This window comes from Parasteatoda tepidariorum, chromosome 8 (genome assembly GCF_982258835.1).
Source record: "Parasteatoda tepidariorum strain Cologne lab strain chromosome 8, Ptep-v5.0, whole genome shotgun sequence".
Taxonomy (NCBI): Eukaryota; Metazoa; Arthropoda; class Arachnida; order Araneae; family Theridiidae; genus Parasteatoda; species Parasteatoda tepidariorum.
Window position 1 is genome coordinate 70,889,162 of NC_141762.1, and position 22,123 is coordinate 70,911,284.

Below are 22,123 nucleotides of genomic sequence, written 5' to 3' on the forward strand. Positions count from 1 at the left end.
AACAAGTGGGAAAAGCGGGATAAACAATTAGAACCAGCTTGACTGCCTTTTGTCACTTAGAGAAGTTTCTAATCATAGCCATCTCTTTTCTGTTTCCTGCTGCAATCAAACATGCTTTAATGATTTTTGACTCACATACTTTAATAAGAATTTCGTTTCAATTATGTCATTTTTCCTAGCTTAAATATTAATTTCAGACCCCTCATGCGCATTTTTCTTTTACTTCATTTTTTTAAAATATTCTAAAAGCATTAAAGGGACATCCGGTATTACATTCATGGAACACCCGGTATTTGTATTCTCATTTTTTTTCATGCATCGTATATTTTTTCATTCTCTCTTATAAATCCAACGGTTAAGTTAAATGTAATTCTTTGTTATAAATTTTTTTAAAAACAGGACATTGATATAAGTAAACTAGTTCAATTTAAGTATGGTGAAATTTCAAGTATCAAATTACATATATATAATCATAAATAACTACAGCATGCAGCAAAAAAAAAAAGCAAAAAAAAACTCATGTAAACATACAAAATTTAAAGAGCAGTTTGCCTTACAAAAATATTTTTGAAAAAAAAAAATCATGTTGATTGTTTAATAGCGAATTACTTGGGAGGAAAAAATTAGAAAAATTTTCCTTCCATGCCCAGCTGGCAAAAAAATTGTTTATAAAAACATTGATAAACAAGTTTAAGAAAGTGTTTGCGATTGGATAAAGAAGATATCATAAAGAATTCGAGACAAGACGACTAAAGGACTAGACATCTTCAAGTAAATTAAAAGAAGAAGAAACAAATATCCCTTATTTATAAGTGCCGAAACTTGTATTTATGACTAATCTATTCATACTCCGGGGATTTAACTTGTCAATCACAAAAAGCAAACAAAAAACAAAAAAACTTTCTGTCATTTTGACGTTGACACCCTATCCAGAAAAATTGGGCTACCACCCTCTCCAAGAATATTTTTGATCAGCAAGTGGTCGCTTTCTCCAACTTCATCCTCCTCATCTTCTATCATCCTTGATCAAGGTTGGAGAAAGACTGGAGGTCAATACACAGCCGGAGGGGATGAGATGTGACCCCGTCGGGGCCAACGACCGTGTTGATTCGCTTGTGAGATTTCAAGACATCTATTGGTGAAGATGCGGGGAGGGGATTCCTCGGCAACCTGCTTTAGGCAATCTATAAAGCAAGGTCAGGTCATACTTCCGGATTGCCAAGACATTGGGATTGCATGACTCGTGGCCCACACACCTTCAGATCGGTTCAGAGAAGCAAGTACCCTTGAGTTTTTAGGTGAGTAAGACATGCTACTCTATTAAAAAAGGGGTACTTTTGATATTTTGGCAATCGTGTCAAACATTTTTTGGGCAAACATCCTAGGAAATTCTGTTTGCCGAAAATACCACTTTCTTTAAGTAACTCCAGCAAATAGCATCAGCCAATAAAGTAAGTGTAAATTTTATTTTTAACGTGTAAATATGGCATGACTTATTTTTTTTATATCAAGTAAATAATATGATATTATTCTAGCTTGATGCTATTATTAAAGTTACATTCTACTTTTTTTAAATTTTTTGCTCCATATTTATTGCAATGTTTTGAAAATATATTCTTGATGTTCCCTCTTGTTATCATAAATTGCATTAGCTGACATATTAAATAAGAAAAAAGAAAATTACTGCGTTTATTTATAATTCCTCATAGTAAAAAATACAATTGTGTATCATATTCCTGTTAAGGTACCTGTTAATTACGAAACATAAAATTATTTCACGATTTATTTGAGTTGTTAAATTGTTATCATTCATTAAGCTAACCTTTTTTAACTAAGTCCTGCTAAATACTGGAGTATGCATGGCATTTTTTGGGCGTAAAATTAAAGCAACCGTTACATAATTTTTTTAAAAAAGAATTTCATTATCAAACTGCAAAATAAAGTTAACTGTGAAGTAAATTTAAGACTCGATATACTTTTTGAAAACGCGTAATTATTAAGCTTTTCTTTAACTACTGTACCATTATGTCTGTAAAAGTATTTATAAAGCGTTTTTGTTTTCTTAGAATAAATTAAAATATGATTATTAAAGGATAATTTTGATTAACTTAGACTAAAGCAATAAATTAGAAGAGTTTGATATATGTAACTATATATTTTTAATTATAACTAAGTGTATGAATCTGAAAAAGAAGGATAATTGAAAAGAACAAAACAATTAATGTGGATTCTCTACCATATTAATATCTGTCACACGTCTGGCTTCATGCCCGCTTGAGCAGTAAAACTCACGTTTTATGATTTCAAACCGGAATGTCCATTAGTGGATTCAATGCCAGAGGCCATTATTACGGTTCGTCGGTTACCTATCTTCCGGGAATTCACAACCTTGAAATGTTATATTGTTTAAATTTACGATTTTATATTTCATGAGACATTTTAATACGGAATTAATGAATAAAATATTCCTTAATAGCGGTGATCTTATAAAATCTTAGAGCTGAATTCAAGTTTTTTTTCCGTTAATGTTACTTTGTTATTTGTTGTATCTATTTCGAAACAAAATAAGCCGCTTAAATTAACTTTTCTCGAAACAGTACCCAAATATTACACAGATTTTTTTTAAAGATTGATGCTTATTTTTTAAAATCATTACTATTAGTAACCTGATTGACAGGTTTATAAATATCTTAAATTCCAATCTTAGTTGCTACAAACATCATTTTTTTAATTTATCATTATTTGATTTGGAGATTTTTCTCGATATCTAATTTTAAATAATTTATTAGAAATTTAATAATTGAAATTTTAATTAAAAATTCAAAATAGTTTGAAATTGATAAAAATTGCGTATACTTAAAATTTTTTTTAAAAAAATGATGGAATTTATGCTTTGAAAATTATTCTACACACTTTAAAGCAAGTAGTTTATATTCTGTTTAAGTAGAATGAATTGGAAATAAAAAGAAATGAAAATCCAAAAATATATTAAAAATAAAAATAAAAAATTTAAGCTTAAGATTTTAAACCTACTGCACATTTTTTTTCTGTAGTTCGGAATTCTTGAAATGTAAGCAATAAATCACAAAAAATTTCTTGGGGCCAACATAATCCTAAAAACAATTTCTGTATGTAACATAAATAATTTGTGAATATAATTTGACTTGTAAATTTACTCAATTTGAAGTGTGAAAATAATCTCAGCGGGCTCAGTAATCTTTTCAAATATGCCATGGCCTACAGATTATCTAATCGTTGAAAAAAATCTTTCACTGAAAAAATTAATAATATTTATTTTTCTTAACAAAATTTTTTAGAGTGACGCAATGAACAATAAAATAATTAAAAAGAATTCAATAAAATGTTATTTAGAAAGCCAAATGATAATAATTTTTTCTTTTAACTCCTGATAAAAACTTTTTTATTGTCTGTTAAATTGTTTTTTTAACAACAAAAATAGAAAACGTGAACATTTTTCTCAATAATCTTGATCAAAATCAAAATATTTATTATCTTCTTATCTTATGGCAAATAAATTTTTAAAAAAACTTTTAAAAAGCCTTATGAATAGTTTAAGAGAAACATTTTTATTTAAAGTACGCTTTCACGATTCCCATCCTAGTTGGACCGATCCATCTAGTAATCTTGATCAGAGGAAAACAGTGATAGCAGTAATTTTGGAAAATGTAATTTTCATGTTATTGAAAGGAAAAGTTAAGGACGAAAATAACCAAAATCTGTTACTTATACTATCATTATATTATTTTTGTCATTTTAAAGTGTATATGTATGTATATAATTTTTCTTATCTGGAATCCGAAAGTTTTAAATCTGTTTAACACATTCGCTTAGTTTCTGGATTTCTGTGAACTCTAATAAAAAAATATTACAAAATATTAAATAAAGAATATTTACATCAGTTCTATGTAAAAATGTAATAAAATATATTTCGATAAACCTCATTCTACACATAGTATAATTTCCATTTTATAAATTGTTCTCCCCTTTTGAGTAACATATGATACTCAAAAGTTTATTTTTTATTAGTTAAAAATTTGTAACAAATAATATATTTAACAAAGAATAGTTCAATAGTTTCTATTACTCACAGCTATCTTACCGTTTAAGTTAAATTGCACACAAAACAACGTATAAATGAAAACAAAAGAAAATAATTTGATAAATGTTTTTAATACTTATGGCACCGGCAAAAAAATATGGAACAGTTCAGCATGGATTCCAAAAAGGAAATTCGGAAAACAAGAAGATATTAATAAGTGAATGAGTTAAAAATTTGAAGACCTAATAATAGGCAATAACAAATAGAAACAGAATTTTATAATTAGTATAATTGGAATTTATTAAATTTTTATCATGGAAAAACCAAAATTTTAAAATCGTAGTCATGGAGAAAAAGTGTAAATAATTTTATTGATAATTTCTTGAAATTTTTTTAATTAAAGATTTTGATTTTTTCCATAATAGGATGTGGAGGCAACTTGCTGCTGGGGCGTTAATTTTTCTTGGAGTAACTTTGTTCTTGGATGGTGCATTTGCTCAAAATAGACCAGCTAACTTAGGTAAGAATAATTTCTTTTAAATGTAAATGTATTTTATTGCTGAATTGATTTGAGTCGAGATTTGCGCAGTAAACTTATCGAATTTCAAGTACGTATTTATAGATAGATTATAATTTTAAAATAGGAAAGTTAGAAAGATATTAGAGAATTCTAATGAAGAAGTTGTTAGTTTAAATTTATGAAAAAAATAAACTTTTTTTTTTCATCTTTTTGGATTTTAAATTAGAAATATTTTTAAAAATTGTCTAAGTTACGTTTATTCAATGAAAAAATTCGAGCTTTGATAAAATTTGATTTGTACCAAAAGCATTTAAGCTTTTCTAAAATAAATGGTGATGGAAGTTTATCAATAAAATAAAACTTACCCTGGCTGCAAAAATATTTCTTCATCTTTGAACCACTGTCTTAGTTTATACTTAGTTACGTCTTTAGTTTATTATTAAGTACGCTTATTGTACAGTTTTTTTTTTTATTCTTTAATCCGCTTATTCCATAAAATATCTCTTGAGTCATAATTGAAACTTTCTTAAAATATTGTTCCAAACAGATTTTCAATGTGTTGCCATTCGGAAACGTAGCAGTGCAATTATTTATCAATTTTAAAATAATCGTTTGCATTTAAATTAATTGTGCTACATTTCTCTACTAAATTTTTACTGTCGGCATTTTTTTTCAACCCATCATTTTTCAGAAACTTTTTTTTCTTCAAGATAAAACATATATTGTTTAAATTTTTTCTCAGCACATTTCAATAAGTAACTAATCTTGATTAATTAAATAATTCACCTTTTTTTAAAAAAAAAATTAGACTTTGCATTTCAAATACATTCTTGGTTAAAATAATATAAATACTTTATGAAGTAAATAAAAATCCTAGTTTCGTTTTTACACGATAGGAGAGACTATTCATATTTTTTTCTCTGTAAGTTTAAATCGATGTAAAATACGGTTTGAATATTTCTAATATTTCTTTTACTTTACATGCTTTTAAATTAAATGAAAATCTCTATTATCGAAATAAGCCAGCCTGAAAGAGCTTATTTCTTTTTTGTTTTTTACCGCGTCTATAATAATTATCGTCTGGCGCTTGGGCTACTAACATATACTCAAGGCTTATAATATAACATTTTCAGCTTTCGTTTGTAAAAATTAAATTTGCTTATATACAATAAGATTTTTTTTTAAGAAAAAAAGAATTTCCTTAATTCTTTTTTCAGTTTTGTACTAAAATTTTGTATTTAACCTGTGAACTTAAAAATATTAACTTATAGAAGAAATTAGAATTTAATTGCTTGTTGTCCAAAGTTTATTATCAAATTTATGCATAATAATTTATGTATTATACATACACAAATTTTATTTTGCTGCATTTTTAATTCCGTATTTATTACAGACATCACTCATTTCTTTTTACAGGTGACCTTATTACTATAATTCGATATCAAAATTCTCCATGCAAAGGAATATCTGGTGATGAAGGAATATGTTTAAGTGATGCCAACGATTGTGATCGAAGAAAAGGAACTAATATTGGAACATGTGCTCGTGGTTTGAGTACTTGCTGTCTGTGTAAGTGACAAATCGACATAATACTTAATCAATATCCATTCTAAAAGAGGCAAGTCTTAGCCATCATCAAAGACGTCGCCAAAAGCGATAAATTCCCTGAATGGAATAATACCCTGCAGTAATAATTTTTCATTCTATTCAGAGTTCGATCGGCTTTATTCAGAGCTTAGAAGAGAAAAATTCGAGACTTCTACCGCAAAAACAATTTCCGGAAGGATAATAGCTCATTGTGTAATGGCTCGTGCTTTTGTGAGAACATAATAGAGAAGCTGAAATAGCCTGGAAATTATTATCGTTCTTATATTAATCGAGACATTCATCCCAAATTTAGTGCTTTTTTATTTCCTTAGCCAATAAATCTCATGGGAAATTATGAAATTAAAATAGGGTTTTTTTTTAAATATTTTTAAGATGCTTCAAAATAATTTTCTTTTTGCCTAGTTTAAAAATTTAATAATTAAAAAAACTCATGCATCAGGAATAACTGGAAAATTAATTTTGATGAGAAGCTAACGCATTAAGGGATATTTAATTGGATTTAAAATAAAAAAATAACTTAACACTGAAAAATTGTTTAGAGAACACAATTCTCTCTTTAATACCGTAGAATTTAAATACCTGGCAGAATAGATTAATTCTGCATGCTTTAAGAAGATCATAAACCAGATAAACCTCTATAAACTAGAATCTAAGTGTTTTCAAAATGTAACCAAACGTGTTCTTCCTCTAAAGCCGAGGTGTGGGAAAGGTGTCGTTCTCTCCCATAATTTTAGAGGTTTAAGAAAAACTACTCTTGTTTCATAGTTGTGAGATTATTTGAGCATTTCCTAATGAATTTTTTCCCCTTAAAATATCTTGATTTATTAACGCAGTTAGTTAATCCTGAATGACTCCAACATACTCTAGTGTGACAATTTCACTTTTTAAATTTACCGTGCAAATTTCATTTAATTGTATATCTGTAATTGTGTCTTCTCAAGTTATTACTTTGTAATTTTAAAATATAACCAGAGTAAACTGTAAGGGGTCAAGTGAGTTCATCTAACATATAAAATTTGGTTCTGATATTCCTTGCGTTGGCTTCGGACAGTAGTCTAAATAACATATATAATTATGTATATAATTATTTTTATATGATTATTTTTTCTGGCTGTGTGTATAATTATTCTAAATTTTTCATACTCTCTGTACATAATTATTCTAAATTTTTTCAGACTCTCTGCATATAATTATTTTTCGATGGTCAATAGTATTCTTTAAATCATGTTATTACGAAAGGAAAATAGTTTCTAAAAATTTTTCATGTCCAACAAAGTATGATAATTCAAATAAAAAATACAGAAATGCTATATTTATTTTAAAAAAGGTTTTGTTAAATAATCTAAAAGATTTTCAGATCTTTTGTTGCTACACGGCGAAAAAAATTCTGGTAAAATTTCCGTACCATATGGTAAATTTTACCAGAATTTTTTTAACAACGGAAATACCAACGGTCGGTAAAATAAACCAACATAATCCCGGTAGTAAAATCAAAGTATACGGTATTTAAACTATTCATTTTGTATCTTTCCGTTCATCTGGTAATCGAAAATTCAGGTTTTCCATCTTATAGTTACCACAAATTTAATAAAAAATAGTAAATTAAAAAATAAATACAGCCGAATGGATTGTTTAAATGCCATGCTCTAAGGTATCATGATAAAATAACCACATTTAGCAAATTTTATCACGCATTATAAAACCATAATTTAATAAAAAATTTAAAAAATTTAAAAATTTGAATAAATAACTTCGATTAAAATTGCCAATCTTTTTCATGTTCCCATCGAGCCAGAAACACTGTAAATTTTTTCCATATTCTGGTAGTTCAGACCATAAATTTTTTATGTATCTTTTTACCGTAATACTAAACATTGTTTTTGTATTTTGAGTAAAACATCAACTGAGCATTTTAATCAACTTTTAACTATAAATTTATTGCTTATAGTAAAAATTTAACTTATAAATGCAAGATAATTTTTAAATTTAAAAATTTGAATGCGTAATTATTTAATATAGTAATTTTCAAAAATTAAAAAAAAATTAACAGTGATATCAAATAAATTTATTGCCATAAAATAAATTTATTTTACAAACTTATCGAGAGAAAGTTTAAATTTTAAAAAAAAGTATCTAAAGAGTGTATTTTAAATGTATCTCAATTTCACTCATTTCACTGGAAATGTAAAAAAAAAAATTTGTTTTTATTCTTACAGCTAAATTTACATGTGGTGATATTACAAGTCAAAATGAAACGGTGTTTGTAAACAGAAATTACCCAAATCAAGAAAATGGTACAGACACATGCCAAGTGACTATCGAAAAGCCTGATAACGTTTGCCAATTGAGATTGGATTTCCACGAATTTTTCTTGTCCGAACCTGATGATATGGGTTTGTGCACGACAGATTCCTTCATGGTGCGTACCACAGTGGGAGAAAGATTGCCAATTCTGTGCGGAGAAAATAAAGGACAGCACTGTAAGTTTATTGCTTGTTACAGTTAATTTTAAATTTCGTAAAATGATTGATAAAATTATTAAAAATTCAAATTATGCTCTAAATTGGGGACATTCCTCTCGAGGGGAAGGTAAGTGATAATTTGTGATTTAAGTCATATTTAATTGGATACCTGTAAACGACATCACGCGTGTCTGTCAACCTGATTGACTTCTGAATCGACAAATGCCATGATTTGCGTATGATGACGTCATTTGTAGGTATTCAATTGCAATAGACTACTAAGTGGTGAGATGATATAATACCTTCACATTAAAACGTTTCTTGCTATTGTTGATTAAGCCACGATGACACAATGGTTATGACTCTGATCTGGCATTATGAAGAAATGGGGTACTATCCACCATAGTGGCTTAAAGCCACCCAGCTTTCGATTAAAGAGTTGCAACTAGTTTCAGAAGTAAAGGTCGCCGGCGAGCAATGCTGAGACCATATTGCCACCATTACGTCGCAGATCTCAAAATTGTGGCACTCCAACCTCCATGATCCCTTGGTCTACAAATAGCTATTGCAGAGTCGCGATGGCTCAGGGGACAGAGCTTTCGCCTTCCAATGAGGTGAACCGGGGTTCGATCCCGGAGATGGCCGGTCTATGCGAATTCCGCATCTGGCTTGCACCGGCCACAGTGCTGACGTGAAATATCCTCAGTGGTTGACGGATCATGGGTTAGAGTCCCCTTGACGTCAGGCTAACTGTGGGAGGTTCTCGTGATCTTCCTCTCCATGTAACGTAAATGCGGGTTAGTTCCATCAAAAAGTCCTCCACGAAGGCAAAATTCTCCTAATACTTGATCCAGGAGTTCCCTTGTCTTCTGGATTGGTTTTAAAATTACAAGGCTATGGAGTTTAACATTAGTCGCAAACCCAAAAATTGGGTCGGCTGTTCAACGACGGTTATAAAATAAAATAAAATAGCTATTGCAGGACTGTTTTTGCTTTTTACTACTACTATTAATATCATTGTTAAACATCTAACTGATTGTATTATCGAAGCAAATGTTTTAATTATAAAATTGGAAAGCAATTCTAAAAAATCGTTTTCACTTATTCTTTTACTCACTTTAAAGAGCTACTGTTTTTTTTCTTAAAAAAAAAATTTCAAAATGGATGTTTAAAGGTTTTTAAGGTATTAATTTTATTTAAGACAATAATGCGAATTTCAACTATTGAATGTAATATATTTTTCAAATAAAGAATTACTTTCGCTTTTATATCTAAGAAAAATCCTTAAATTTTATAATTTATACCTTGAAATGTTTCCTTTTCATTTAGAACTTAAGTAACAATTACGATTTACGGTTTTTATTTTTCTTGCGGCATGTATTAAATGTTGAAAAAAAATTCTGTAAATTTTATATCTTATTACTGAATGTAAATTGTTTTGAATTCATAATTTCAACTAATATTTTTGCTAAAAAATTAATAAAAATTATTATTTTCAGTGTATGTTGACATGGGGCGTGGCTCAGGAAATCCAGTTGTGTTGAGTGTTGTAAGTAATGGTGACAAAATGTCTCGAAGATGGAAAATCAAGATTTCAATGATAGAATGCGGAAGTCTGAATATGGGTAAATTATATTCCTAAATATAACTGAAATTTTTCAATGGCTAATTAATAAAATAGGTATATCTCTGAACAAACATATATTTGTTACTTTTAGAAAGTAATAGTTCTATCTTACGCATGCTTTTTTTAAAAATTATAATCATTTTTAGTGTGTTTTTAGCGAATTACATTTTTGATCGTTCAGAGTAAAATCGTCATATTCAAAAACAGAATTAAGGCAAGTGATCAGTGTGCAAAACAAAACAAAAAAAAAGTTGAACACTTGCGTAACTTTTGATAAAATAATCATATTTACACGTACTGCTACGCAATTTCAATGATTCAAAAGCTAAACCTAGAAAGGTTAACCAATTACTGCAAACGATATTTTTAGTTCAGAAATCAGAACACAAATGCATGTTTTCTCTGAATGAAAAGACATTTTATCATTCGAATTTTTTACTTTCAAAATATGAATGAAGTCGCAATTTGGAAATAAGGTTCTAAGTTTTTCAAGACAGGAAAACATTTTACCCACGTAATTAACATTTTACCCATGTAAAAACATAAAAATATATATTTATTTATTAATTTTTTTTATTGTGCCACTGTTCAGATGATTCAAGCACTAAATTTAGAAAAGCTAACCAATTACTGCAGACGATAACTTGAGTTACGAAAGCAGAACACAAATGTGTGTTTTTTCTAAACGAAAACGCATTTCAGCTTTCAATTTTTTTACTTTCGAAATATGAGTGAAGCCAATTCTGGAAATATGGTTCTGTTTTCTTTTTTTAAGTCAGGAAAACATTTTTCATACAAATGTAAAACGCATGCGTTGAAAGATTAATCACATGCAAAATATAAATAAATATATTTCCTTCGTATTTTTTTTTATTTCAATAATAAATGACTGAAAAGTGTTACATCATTTGGTATACAAATTTTTGCAAGTTCTTAAACTTCATGTTTCTTTAATGACGAAATTCAAATTTTTTTTAAAAATCAGGCAGCAGTTTTAAGAACAGCTCATGAAAAAAGCCATATGTTTGAATTTTTATTAACGAAGAATAGGGTGATCAATTTGCATTCTGAAACAATCAAAACTGTATTTGATAAAAATAATTTTTGCCGTTTGCCAATGTAATAACGATAATTCAAAACGTAACTATTTTTTTTCTGCAATCTATCACGTTATTTTGACCTATTTTCCAATTTCAGCTCCAGCAGGTTGCCTTCAATACTTTAGGAACCCGAGCGATGTTGTAAGGAGCTTTAATTATGGAGCTAGAGCAGAAGGTCAAGTGCGCTATCTGAGCAATTTGCGCTACACCTCCTGTGTCAGAGTGGAAGAAAATTTCTGTTCCATTAAATGGGAAACCGAAACTATAGGGTCCTTCTCTTGGGGTGCTCCCCACGACGGTGGAGCAAGTGGCTCAATCTGTAATGAAGACGATTTTGTTGGCATTGATCAAGGCTCAGAGGATGGAATGGGACCCGGAGAAGATCGTTTCTGTGGCACAAAATTACACGACAGAGATTTACTCATCTGTAAGTATTTTTCCAATATAAATAGAGAGACGCTAGACTTAGTAATGATTAATTATCGACAATTTTTTTCTCCATTAGATACATTTATCAAAAATTACTAAAATTTTAAATTTTTGAACTTATTTTAACTTTATAATTTTATACCGAATAATACATGGATTTTTCCTTTCGTTTGTGTTTGGATCTTTTTAGAAAATGTTAGAAATTAGTTGGACATTTAATGTTGCGTGAAGTGGTTACTCTTTTTAATAATTTTGGAAAGAAGGCAGAAAAATGTGAACAAAATTTTAGTCCATAAGAGACATGTTTTTAATTATTGTATGCAAGTTCAAAATGATGTGATCCATTTGAACTCTAAATTTTTATTTTAAAATTTTTTCTTTATAAAAAATGAATAAAAAAAGACGCATTTTTAATTAAGCGACGTAACACAATGCATTACATTATTTGATTAAAAACTTCAGTTTGCTGCAAAAATATACAAATAAGAATTAACAGTCAGCATGCTTCTAACTTTCAAAAGCAAACGCCAGTTTTCAGGACTTGCCAAACGTGAATGAGAAGAAATAAAAGCGATTTAAAATATTAAACGACAAGTTGCCAACGAAAAATGAAGGTTAGAAAGAAAACTAGAAAAACCACAGTTTCTGAGAGGGGCAAATCAGGCATTAAATTGGCAAAAGTAAGTTTGCTTTAAGCATCATGAACGAAATTACATTTAAAATGCAGTAATATTTAAAAATATTTGGAAATGCAATTTTATTTTCAGCTCAATGAAATCTCTGTTTACGGTGAGGACCAGTGAATTAAGATTTCATTGCCGAGAAATTGTCAGATGCTTTAAATTGTGAATGGGTAATATTATTTTGAGGCTATCGCACATCGCCTGCTAGTTTAAAATGTAACTGATTCATAGGACGCCTTTTTTTAAGCCGGTTATCCAAACCAGAGAGCTACGCGCAATCAAATTGTTCAGCAAATTGTATTCTGATTTCAATAAGTACATTAAAACCTATTTCATCACCAAATTTTTGTTTGTAGTTCTATTTTAGTTTTAAGTACGTAATTGTTTCTTCTTTAGCCCGCAGTAAGCCATTCATGCTACGAGTGAAAAGCAACAGTGATGCTTCTACGAATGCCAACAATTCACAATATGGATTCTCACTACGATATACTCAGCTGCCTTGTATGATTTGAATCTAGAAATGTTATTCTACGAACTCAGGTAAGATTGAACAAGACGTTTTGCGTAACTTAAATTTTTTTAGCATATTCAACTCCAGTCTCAATTAATTAAACACGGATAGATTAATGCGATGTCCTCTTTTATGACGGCATGCAGAGGTGATAGATTTAAAAGGTTGAGTAACAATCATTCTAAAAGTGAAGTTTTTGAATTATTTTTTTTTCGGGTGGTTTTAAAAGAAATCAGAAATAAACAAATGACAACTAAATTTTCCTATAATATTATTATATAATGTATAAAACTTGTTTTTCTTATTTCTCAGATAGTGTTAACATCATAGCATCGCTTTTAATACAGATTGAATCATTTAGTTCATATTTTCGACCTTTACCTCTCATATTATTGACTATAATATAATAGCAACTTAAGACACAGAGGTGTAATTATCAAAGGGTTGGGGTTCTATTCTTGTTGGCGAGGCGACAAAGCTGACCGCCGAATAGCCTGCCTTTGGTCACGAAATAGTGTATCCTTATCCTCCGTGACCTTCCAACCCACAACGCCTGTTGTTACAGGGTGGGCTTTATTCAGCTACTTAAATGTAGTCAAAGAGTATGGTTTTTATGAACCATGTCTTTTGAAAGCATATCTAAGATATGCATGAAATACAAAACAAAAACATCGCAGATTCTAATTAAAGCTTTATTCATACCAGTTATAAAATAATTTGTTTAAAAAATATCATAATTATGTAATAAACAATTCTCAGCAAATAACTATTAAGTGTTGCTTTGAAAAAAATTCCAAAAACAGGAACTTTTAAATTCCTCTTGAAATGTAAGGTAGCAATTTAAAATTAAGAACAGGCTTCATCACAATTCACAAGAGTTTCTCTAAATTTACGTATAACACTAGTAAATAATTAATCATATCAATTAACAAAAGAAAAGTATAAATAATTCTCAAATGATTTCCGGATAAAATTACGGTAAAAATACCGGCACTCAGGGGGCAGCTATTTTTCACCGTAAAATCCATTCTTATCTGAACATGTTACGGAATGAAAAATCTGATATGCCGTAATTTTTACAGTAATAATTACCATAAAATCACTGAATCACTCCAACTAAATAAATACTACAGTAAAAATTATGGTATGATATTTTATCGGACTTTACGGATGATACGTCCTAAATGCCAGGATTTGATTTAAAAATTTGATCAGGAATTTTTTACAATTTGCGGGCTAAATGTCCAGATACAAATTCAGCTTCTGTTGATTCAACACACGCCGGTAATGCAGCTGGAGCCGCTGCAATGATACCGATTTGTGATGATGATAACGAAGACCAAAAATATTCTCTAAAGGAGATTTTACATAACCATTTCCTGTAGCTCAAACGCTAACACTATTTGGTCAACACTGTGCATACTCAAAACTATTCCTACAAATCTCAGAACCGGTATGGCTGGAAAATAAGGTTAGCGTTACGGTTTACGCGAATGAAACTCAATGCGAAATCTTTCTATTATTCTACACTGAGGAAGAAAAAAAATTTCACCACACTAAAAAGAACTTAGAATGTTGTTGAATACCCAAGATGTTTATTTCACTGCAAGTTTGAGCAATTTAAGCATGTCTGTCTCTAATCCAGTATTTTCAGCGGGATAGTTCATGACTTTAGATTTAATATGAAAGCTTAGTTCGATTCACTAATTATCAACTGAATATCCGTTGTTGAATACCCAAGCTGTTTATTTCACTGCAAGTTTGAGCAATTTAAGCATGACTGGCTCTAATCCAGTATTTTCAGTGGGATAGTTTATGACTTTAGTTTTGATATGAAAGCTTAGTTCGATTCATTAATTATCAGCTGAATATCCGCTGTTGAATACCCAAGATGTTTATTTCACTGCAAGTTTGAGCAATTTAAGCATGACTGGCTCTAATCCAGTATTTTCAGTGGGATAGTTTATGACTTTAGTTTTGATATGAAAGCTTAGTTCGATTCATTAATTATCAGCTGAATATCCTTTGTTGAATACCCAAGCTGTTTATTTCACTGCAAGTTTGAGCAATTTAAACATGTGTGACTCTAATCCAGTATTTTCAATGGGATAGTTTATGACTTTAGTTTTGATATGAAAGCTTAGTTCGATTCATTAATTATCAGCTGAATATCCGCTGTTGAATACCCAAGATGTTTATTTCACTGCAAGTTTGAGCAATTTAAGCATGTCTGGCTCTAATCCAGTATTTTCAGCGGGATAGTTTATGACTTTAGATTTGATAAGAAAGCTTAGTTTGATTCATTAATTATCAGCTGAATATCCGTTGTTGAATACCCAAGCTGTTTATTTCACTGCAAGTTTGAGCAATTTAAGCATGTCTGTCTCTAATCCAGTATTTTCAGTGGAATAGTTTATGACTTTAGTTTTGATATGAAAGCTTAGTTCGATTCATTAATTATCAACTCAATATCCATTGTTGAATACCCAAGCTGTTTATTTCACTGCAAGTTTGAGCAATTTAAGCAGGACTGGCTATAATCCAGTATTTTCAGTGGGATTGTTAATGACTTTAGTTTTGACATGAAAGCTTAGTTTCGATTCATTAATTATCAGCTGAATATCCGTTCTCTGTAAAGGGTAAAAATTGGTAAATAATCAATGAATCTCTGTTGAATACCCCTAGGCAATCAAGTGCAGAAAGTAGGGACATTGTATTTAAGTAAAGTTCGATAGACACTGAGAAAAAACATGGTCATTCAAGCAGAAGATATGGTAAAATTTACCGTATTTCTAATTATAAGGGAATATCGAAAAGTCAAGCAATTTTTACAGAAGCGCTTTAGGAATGATGTTTGTACAATTTACACTAAAATGTGAGTTTATACTGCGGGAAAGAGTTTGGTAATTGAGGTAAAATTTGGTCATTTTATCATGATATCTTAGAATATGACATAAAAAAAACAATTAATTGGTTAAATTTATTTTTTAGTTTGTATTTTTTATTAAATGTGTGGTTAAAAAAACTGCAACTTTGAAAACCAGAATTTTTGGTAAGCCATTACCATATGAACGGAAAAATTACCAAATGAATTGTTTAAAAATCGTATATTTTAATTTTATTAACATTGCTTATGAGGGGTTTCTTACCAGAAATGCTATAACCATGCAATACGGTAATTTTCTCAGATACGATAACTTTCTTCTCCTTGTAACAAATGAATCAAGATAAGATAATCGAAAGATATTAACTTTCGTTTTGAATGCACTGAAGCTTTACTATAAGCAAATAAAGCAAAAATTTATTATTCTCATTTAAAAAATTCCTCTGCAACCTTGAATTAAAATAACTAGTCTAAAAACAAGTTTATATGTATAGATACCTCAAAGCTACCAAAGGGTGACTGGTAAATACCATATAAACGCTATAGGAATCGGTTATACATACTCAGAGATAAACTTAAAAAAAATTTGAAATTAAAAGCAAAATAAAAATTTTAAAATGCAAAAAATTATTCCTTGTGCTGAGACAATGTGTTTCAAATTCGTTTATTAAAAGGATTGCTATAATAATAAACTATTTAATTTTTACCATTTATCAAATTTGTTTTTACCAAGAAATACGACTATATAATCGTGAAAATATAATGAATAATTCAGAATTCTGTGAATATAGATTTTTTTTAAATTATATTTTTATCTTTCATTCTTTGTTGATAGAGTGAGTTAAATTTAGAAATTGAAAAGAAAAACTAAATTGTTGAATATAAGTTTATTCTTTTTATTTTCTATTTTTTTCAGGTCTTCTAAATTATTTTTACCACCAACTGGAGCTGGATTTCTCCAAAAAAAAAGGCCATCAAGCAAAACAAAATCAATCGATGAACTATTTATGAATCATTTTATTTAAATTATTCATCTAATTTAATCATCTGTATTTATTCTCAAACTGTGATGGAAAAAAAACCCTCTTATTAGTTTAGTTTTGGTGTTGCATATGCAAATACCTTTTAGAAAACAAACAATTTTCTTCATTTAATAAATTGTAAAACATTCTACTCTGCTAATAGAGAAATATTTAAGCATTTTACGAAACTGATGAATCTTTATAAACTAAACACACATTTCAGTAATCATTAAAAATGGTTAAAAAACAAGTAATTTTCTTTTGTAATAAAAATTTAAGCTTCAATTGTTTGTTTTCTAACAGAAATTATTTATTAATCATGTCACAGTTTGGGATTCATGTGTAAAATATTGTATTGAACTGCATTAAATATTTTTTTTTGTTTCATTCCCATTCTTCATTGATTTTTTATGATTTTATAAGTGCCCATATAATTTATTGAAGGGAGTTTATTTGAAAGAATATCGTTCATTAATTAGAAAAATGATGAAAAAAATCATTGAAGAAAAACCACCAAATGTTCAGTTTAAACGAAATGTGTTTTGTGTTATTTTGTTGCATTTAAAACTTACATGTTTCTTGTGTTTTATTCATTCATCATTAAAAGCGATTCATTTTCTCTGTACGTGTGTTGGGTTCATTTATTTCATTTTTTTTTTAGTATTTAATTTGAAAAAGAGTACTTGCCAAAGTCTACTTTGATGTTTAGATGGATATAAAATACAATGTATGCACTGTAAAAAAGTCTGGAAGAAATTACTGCATAAAGTACCGGCATTTTGGGTACATAGTATGTAAAACGGATATTTTTAATAGCTATTAGATTGTTTTTTTATGATTAAAAAATATCAGAACACATTTTTGATAGTAATTAGAGCGTTAGAAAAATATTTAATAAGGTCACCGGTGTTCATCTGCGTCGAAAGATTAACTGATAAATAATAACTGATAATACATCAATAATAACTAATAATATCAATTAATAATTGATATTAATGAAATGATAAATTATTAATGTAAAAGTAATTCACGTGCATGACTTAATAAGGAATCCATGATCTTATTTCTTAAAACAAAAGCAGAAAGAAATTACTGCATAAAATGCCAGCATTTTGGGTGTATCGTCCGTAAAACAGATATTTTTAGTAGCTACTAGATAGTTTTTAATAATTAAAAAAATATCAAAACTCATTTTTGATTGTAATTAGAGAGTTGGAAAAATATAAAACAGGGTCACCGGTGTTCATCTGCGTCGAAAGATTAACTGATAAATAATAACTGATAATACATCAATAATAACTAATAATATCAATTAATAATTGATATTAATGAAATGATAAATTATTAATGTAAAAGTAATTCACGTGCATGATCTTATATCTAAAAACGAAAGCAGAAAAAATTAGCGATGGTTGAGCCCTTATTTAATATTTATTGATTAACTATTATTCTCAGTTCAGTAAGTCCGAAACCATATCAATTATTAAAAATATACAATTTTAGCAAAAAAATTACATTTTAATTATAAATAACCATCAATTGCACCTAAAACAAACACTTCAATTATGTTGATATATTGCACCAAGTAAAAAGCATTAGACACGCAAAAACTAATACTTAATCATACATATCAAACACTTCAACTATCTATTGTGTAAATAATAAATTATTCTTTTTTTCCCTAGAAATTGAACAAGACTATTACAAAATATTACTTAGTTTCACTATCATATCGCTCTTAAAATAAAGCAATTTAGTGATAAAAGATAAAATTAGAAACAATAAAACCACATTTTGATTTCTAAGGATGACTTATACTTTAGGTAACGTATAAGGGGTGTGTATGTATTTTAGGTAGTCAACCTTTAATGAATCATTTTTTAAATATTTTGCGAAAGGTAAAAGTCATTCAATAAAAATAATCAGTATTAATGATATCAGTCTATTGTTTTTTTATTTATTTAAGCAGGAAATTTTACATTTTTGAAATTTCTATGTTTGATATCAATTTCAGAAAGTGAGCAATGAGATTTTAAAACTCTAGTTAATAAAAACTGTAATAATAATAATAATCAATTTAAAAAGTGTGTTTTATAAGAAGTGTTAGAAGATCCAAGTAGGAAAACGTGTTGACTAACTTTTTTTTCACTTGTAAAAAACTACCTCATAAAAAAGAAAAATAGCATACTTGTAGTGAAATTGAATAAATTTCTTGTATCGTTATATTTTAATCATTTTTAATACAGCTGTTAGATTTTACATCTAAAGTTCAGTTAAAAAATTATAAGAAATAGCGGTATTGAGTCTTTAACAAACTATGGCATAAAAGCAGACCTGGCGTATAGGGGAAAAAAAAGCTTAAACGGTTTCTTTTAAATAACGAAATAAAACAAAAGGCCATTTTTAATCACAGTTAATTTTGTTTTTATAAGGCATAGGGGAGAGTGGGGTCAATTGTAACAGGGCACGATGGTAACAGAGCAAAAATTTCCGTTTGATCCGTTTTTTTTCTTTTGCGCAATGTATGTCCTAAACTGTTGTTGGAAAAAGAATTAAATATTAGTAAACTGTAATATATATATATATATATATATATATATATATATATATATATATATATATATATATATATATATATATATATATATATATATATATATATATATATATATATATATATATATATATATATATATATATATATTACAGTGTATTATATATATATTACATATATATTACAGTGAACTCTCACTTATGCACCGGTGTAAGGGGCCAAGAGAAAAAGGCGCATAAGTGAAAGAAGCGCATAAGTGAAAAACTTCAAAATTCTAAAACGCAATGTAAATTGCAGTGACAATATGAATAAATATGTTTCTAAAGATCAAATGTTAATATTTATACTGTTTTGGTATTTAGTACTATAATTATATAAAGAAAAAATGTAACATACCTTAAGACAATTTATTTCCTTACAAAATAATCTTAATGCAAGTTTGTTTTTGCCGACGTATTTCTAAAACAGTTTCCTCCAGCTCATATAAATGGGATAAGGGGGCGTTTCAGAAGCAAAATTAAATTGTAAATAGTCACGAATAGTGTCTAAAGCTACCAATACTGTTGTGTGATTTGGAGGAACTTTATCATCCTCGTCAGTATCATCCACCACGTTCTCATCGTCCACAAGTTTTAGTTAGATATAAATGAACACTTCTTCACAAAAAATTTGAGTTTTATGGGAGGGGGTGAAACATCACATGATAAATTTCTAAGAAAAGTACTTGACGTCGTAATATGCTGCACAATAAGTTGTTCGATTACTAATGTCACTAAACAGATCACCTCCTTTTACTTACTTATAATGTCCATCTGACTACAAGTAAGTGATCGCGGTCTTTTTCATCTTTCGTATTCCAGGTGTCTTTTTTATCTCTAGAAAACAGCATGGGAGTAAAACTAACCTCTGGACAAGAGGAATATTCATTTTCTAAAAGATGAATGGGCTTTCATTGTTGTTGCTGTAACAGATAAGACACCCTATTCAAAATTCTAGAAAGAATGTCTTTCCAGAAACAGCAAAAATAAAAAGGTCACAGGGGAAGCAAATTCAATAGGATCTAACAAAATATATTTCTTTTCAGCTGTAACAGGGATTGCTTATTTCCTTCATTTTTAATTTAAAACATTTTTTTAAAAAAGAAAAAATATTTAAAGAATTAAAAAATTAAAATGTTAGCCTAAAATTTCGGCGCATAATTGAAAAATTGACTTTTAGAGCGACGCATAAACGAAGGATGTTTATCATTATTTTCCTATCTAATGTACTGGGACCTATAAAAATCGTCGTATAAATGAAAAAGGTGCATAAAAGAGGTGGTGCATAAGTGAGAGGTCACTGTATATATATATATATATATATATATATATATATATATATATATATATATATATATATATATATATATATATATATATATATATATATATATATATATATATATATATATATATATATATATATATATATATATATATATATATATATATATATTTAAACTTGATTGTTGCATAAAATATTTCTTCTGTCGATACAGAAATATGCACTTCCGTATTTTTCTAGAATTAACTTGAAGTTTCATTTTTATCATGCGTAATTATTTCGCCCATTTACTATTATTCTTATTACTTATAGACTGCATCCGAATTCGATTGTGTAAAAATAAAAATTAATTATAAACTTTAGATGTTAGTTCTCTAATTTTATGCGATTTAGGAAATTATGTGTATTATTACCATTCGAGAAAGTTCAGTATATTTAATACAAAAGAAGAATATAATATTTTTATGTTTCATGATTAAAAAATAGGAAGAGAAAAATAAACAAAATATCATGCAAAATATAGTTTGCCTTTTGGTCCTGTTAGAATGAATTAATTTACATTTTAATAAGGTTAGCATTGAATTTTTTTGCGATGAAAGAAATCGTCTTCCTGAAAAAGAAATTTCCTCTTATGAATTAGATTTTAGTGCTGGCATCTAGTATTAAATATTGTAAATAGAAAACTTAATAGAATTTTTTTTCTTCTTTCTGTCCCCATTACCGAAACCATTCATTCAAGATTAGTTCATTTTCATGCAATGAATCAAAATAATATTTTTATGCTTGTCAAAAAAGAAGAAAAAGAAGTAAATCATTAGGAATGAATTATGCCTTTTGGTCCAAGTACAATTTGATAATATTATCAAAAATGTGCCATGAAAATTGTGCTGCTTTTAAAAAGTTTTGAGAATTTAGTTTTAGTGCTGACATCTATGAATAAATATTGTAAATGCTAAAGATCTTCAATATTTCTCACATCTTTATTTTATTTCTGATTTGCTAATTATTTTTGGATTTAACATGCTATTTATTGATAGGAAAAAATCAGTGCTTCTACTTGCAATTTTGCAGTCCTATCTTTAGATTACCTATGAAATAACTTATTAGAAATTTATTAGTTTGTTTATTACTTGAAATCCAACTGTAATCTTGTGAAATATTGATCTCTTTTTGATCTTTTTACGTACTAAGAATCAATTTTAAGCGTTCAAAGACCTAACTTTAAATATGCTAATTAATTAGTTCAAACATTATTTCAAGCTTCGGAATTTAATATAAAAATTAACTTCTTCTGATTAAACTAATTATTCTTTTTGTAAATTTGTGGGTCACTTTATGTC

The 22,123-nt window shown here is 28.3% G+C and overlaps 1 protein-coding gene across 2 annotated transcripts; it reads left to right on the top strand.

Annotated features, from left to right (window-relative positions):
- The first annotated feature begins 739 nt into the window (after window positions 1-739).
- LOC147806290 (uncharacterized) lies at window positions 740-17,527 on the top strand. 2 transcript variants are annotated; one of them, XM_087169109.1, is made up of 8 exons: window positions 740-1,298; window positions 4,486-4,580; window positions 5,997-6,149; window positions 8,405-8,668; window positions 10,150-10,275; window positions 11,475-11,804; window positions 12,886-13,029; window positions 16,801-17,527. In XM_087169109.1, exons 2-7 carry the CDS (start codon window positions 4,487-4,489, stop codon window positions 12,999-13,001), a joined length of 1,083 nt encoding a protein of 360 aa, XP_087025235.1. In that variant the 5' UTR covers window positions 740-1,298; window position 4,486; the 3' UTR covers window positions 13,002-13,029; window positions 16,801-17,527. The 2 variants fall into 2 exon arrangements, with proteins under 2 accessions (XP_087025235.1, XP_087025234.1); XM_087169108.1 differs by having other exon boundaries at window positions 1,050-1,451.
- Window positions 17,528-22,123: the final 4,596 nt, after the last annotated feature.